This window comes from Camelina sativa, chromosome 4 (genome assembly GCF_000633955.1).
Source record: "Camelina sativa cultivar DH55 chromosome 4, Cs, whole genome shotgun sequence".
NCBI lineage: Eukaryota > Viridiplantae > Streptophyta > Magnoliopsida > Brassicales > Brassicaceae > Camelina > Camelina sativa.
The window spans coordinates 19,049,688-19,053,694 of record NC_025688.1 but is presented as its reverse complement, the minus strand read 5'-3'; the positions used below and the strand labels follow the sequence as shown (position 1 = coordinate 19,053,694).

At 43.3% G+C, this 4,007-nt stretch overlaps 1 protein-coding gene across 1 annotated transcript in view; it reads left to right on the top strand.

The window, feature by feature from the left end:
* Nucleotides 1,777–4,007, top strand: part of LOC104784048 — a 4,527-nt gene continuing 2,296 nt past the window's right edge. The window contains exon 1 of the mRNA XM_010509122.2: nt 1,777–2,092. Within this exon, the coding sequence (XP_010507424.1) occupies nt 1,777–2,092 (316 nt within the window). The remainder of the gene's footprint in view (nt 2,093–4,007) is intronic.

The window sequence follows — 4,007 nt, the reverse complement described above, 5'->3', positions numbered from 1 at the left end:
GCTTTAACTTTAGAGAAAGGCCGAGATATTCCTTTACACTTCACCATGTACTCAATGGTGTCTCTAACATATTTCTGGGGTACCAAGGTTATGTGAAGATCTGGTATTACTCTCTCTATCTTCGGCTTGTCTCTCTTCTTAACCTTCTTAGAACTCTTCTCAGAAGAATGAGTGTCTCCATCCAGGACTTCGTTGACCTCATTCTTATCAGCACTCTCTCCCATTATCATGACATCCACCTTCTTCTCATGTTCTACAACTAGACAAGAGCCATGTCGTATAGCTTTATTTGTAGTGATTGCGTTGTAGAAGACTTTATCATCAATGTTAGAGAAAGTGATCCTCTTATTAGGAAAGTCAACAACTGCTCCCACTGTTGCTAAGAAAGATCTCCCAAGAATCAAAGGCATAACAAAACCCTCGCTCATTTCCACGACATGAAAATCTGTAGCAACCAAGCAACTCCCAACTTGAACATCTAAATTATTAATGAAGCCTTGTAGAGTCGTGGTGACAGCATTTGAAAACTTAGGAGAGACCTTAGAAACCTTCATATCATCAATCCCCAATCTCTCTGCAACAGCCTTAGACATTACGTTCACGCTAGATCCATTGTCACAAAGGGAGTCCTCAAAGTCCACTCTTAAGATGGAGCATGGAACAACAAATTTTCCCGGAACTTCTAACTTGGGAAGTCTTTTCAAAGATGGAGCATGAATGTTCTTCTCTCGAGCCAAGAACGCCTTAACCTCCACCAAATCCTTTTCTTCAACCACAACATCATTGTAAACCTTCTTAAACAAAGATATATGCTTTACTGCCTCTGTAAAGAGAATGTCAGCGATGAACTCACTTATAGCTTCTTTGTACCGAGCTGGTGTTCATATATTTTGCCCTGTTTTCCCTTACTATATTCACATATTTTGCATGATTTTCTATCTCATTTGTCCATTATTGCATAGTTTTAGAACTGTTTATGCATTAGAGTAGATTTGCATTGCATTTGCATAGTTTCTTGCATAAACAGGTGATTTTGGATCCTAAGGAGCATGGAAGTGATGCTGAAGAAGATTGGAGCTGTCAAGAGAAGGAAACAAGGGATTTGGAGCTGAAGAATCAAGGTCCAGAAGTCCACTCGACCACCCACTCGACCAAGCACTCGGCCGTGTGCGGAGAAGGACTCGACCGGATGGGAGAAGCAAAAGAAGAGCCACTCGACCAGCACTCAACCGAGCACCCTTTTTCTCTTTAAGAAAGTGTAGATGGGTTTGGAGAACTTCTTTTTAAGAGGTACTCGATCGAGCACCCTTTTTCTCTTTAAAAAAGAAGAACTTCTTTTTAAGAAAGTGTAGATGGGTTTGGAGAGAATTGGACTTGGAAAAATGGATTCGCAAGCCCACTCGATCGGCCCACAAGAGGTACTCGATCGAGTGGAGGGAGAAGAGAAGTTCAAAATTTGAATTTTGGTCAAGTACTCGACCACGTGCTATCGAGTAGTGGGGTCGAGTGGCAGCAAAAAGTGAGTCAATGATTCCCAATTCAAATTTGAATGGTATGGATGCTCCACCTTGTCTCTTTGTCCCCTTAGCCTCTTTATAAAGAGATAAACTCGATCCTATGCTTCTCACACTCTCACATTTGCTTAAAACATTAAAAATCTAGTTTAAAATCTCTCTCTAGTTCATCTTCTTGCTCAAGCTTAGTTCTTTTGGTTTTTGGGTCACTAACCTATTAACTTTGAGTTTTGAGTCTATTCATTTTAAGTTTTCTTTCAAAATGTCTTCAAGGACAACAAGATCATCTCAACAAGCCATCGAACACTCCTTGAATCGACGTGATGCACAATTAACATCAAGAAGGCAAGCTGGTGGAGATACTCAACCACCCACTCGAGCAGCAACTCGACAGAGTGCGGGTTCGAGTAGGCGGTCGAGTGGAGTGCCGAGAAGAAGACATCAGCGAGTTGAGGAGGATCCTGAGCAAACTGAAAGTGAGGAAGAGATGTACTTCACTCTTCAAGAACACATGAGGAGGAACAAAGCAAAAGGAAAGAGGCCAGCTGAAGATCAACAACAAGAGGAAGAAGTTGAGAGTGAGAGTGAAGAAGAAGAAGAAGGAGAAATGGGAGAAGAAGAACAATCATGTGGACTAACTACAAAACAGCTCTATGAAGCCTTCATGAGGATGAGCTTCCAAGGAACAAGATATCCACACAAGGAGACCATGGAGAAGCTGGGAATTGCTGAAGATGTGGAGTTTCTTTTTGAGAAGTGCAACCTAAGCAAGTTCATGAGTTTGTGCATGGAGGGGTATAGAGAAGAGAGCTGTGAGTTCTTAGCCACCATCAAGTTTCACTTCTACTCAACAATGGACAAGGAATCTGGACCTGGTTGTTGGGATTTCACCATCAAGAGGAAGAAATATGAGCTTTCATTTAAGAAGATAGCCAATATCTTTGGCTTTGAAGTTGGTAGTCAAAGGAATATGATGATTCCAAGAGAAGAGCTCTTCTCTGTTTGGGAAACTATTGGAGACAACTACACCTACTCATCCTCCAAGTCCAAGAGCTCAAAGATAAGGAGCCCAATCCTAAGGTACTTCCACAAGGCACTAGCAAACACTTTCTTTGCTAGAAAAGAGACTGGAAATGTGAATGAGGGAGAACTCAAGATGATTGATGCAGCACTCAATGGTATCATCCTCCAAGCAAGAAATGGTACCATCATCCTTGGGAGTAGTGTGGAGACTGATCTTGCCATGCTCCTTATTGACCAAATGATATACTATAGAAGTTGGGTGAGCAAGTTGCACAAGAGGGGCTCAACTGGAGTTCTAACCATTGGAGGCATCATCACTCCAATGCTAGTGGCTGCAAAAGTACCACTTAGAGGAGAGCAAGCAAAGCCAAGATGGATTGACACCAACTACCTCACCTCTACTCTCATTCTAGCCAAAGAGATGCACAATGGGAAACACCTTTTCAACTTTGAGCTTCCAACACTAGGGAAGACTCAACTTATTCTACCCAACAAGGAGCTTACAACCATAAGTGAAGGGGTGAACATTGATTTTTGGCCAGCTGCTGAGTTCTTGTTTGATGGGACAGCCCAAGTGAGAGTGGATGAAGCTGGAGATGTAGAGATGGCTGATGGGGAAGAGCAATTTTACTTTGAAGACTATGAGCCAAGCCCAAGAGATAGTAGAAGAGTGAGAGAGACTAGTAAGAAGTTGACACTCCTACAAAAGTGGAACAAGTGGCAAGGAAAGAACTTTGACAAGCTGAAGAAGAAGATGGGAAGGATGACTAAGTCCATCAAGGGTTTAAAGAAGGAGATTGCTGAATTAAAGAGTGGGAACTCTTCACCAGCACCATCTAGCCCTTTGAGGAGGAGTAGCTCAACAAGAACATTTTCTAGAGCTGAACTAGCAGTGGAACCAGTAAGAGCTTCAATGCATGAGCCAATTCAGAGGAGGAGAAGGACAAGTCGCCCAGAACAACAATCGGCAAGACACTCGACCAGCTCACTCGAGCAGCCACTCGACCGAGCACCTCCAATGCACTCGGCCGAGCATTTGCCCAGACCTCCTTATGGTTTCCCAGCTCCAGCAGGCTATCCCTATGGCCAAGCTTACCCTACCATCCCTTCCCAATACTTCATAGATCCAGCTCTCTTGCAGCAGTACTACCAGCAGCAAGGCCAACAATTTTTCCCACCACCACCCATTCGGCAACCAACTCGACCATGCCACTCGACCGGGCACTCGACCGGGCACTCGACCGAGTACCAGTTGATGGCCATAGTCGAGTTGCCTCCTTCTCCACCTCCAAGTCCACCACAAGACCCCCACTACACATATGAAAGCATGAATGAGGATGTAGACAACTTCTTCCACAATCCATGAGGTAACATCATCACCTAATTTTTGTAAATACCATTGCATCTCTACTTTTGTTTTGTTTTAAGTCTTGAATCTTCTCTCAAATTTCTCTTACACAAGGGACTGTG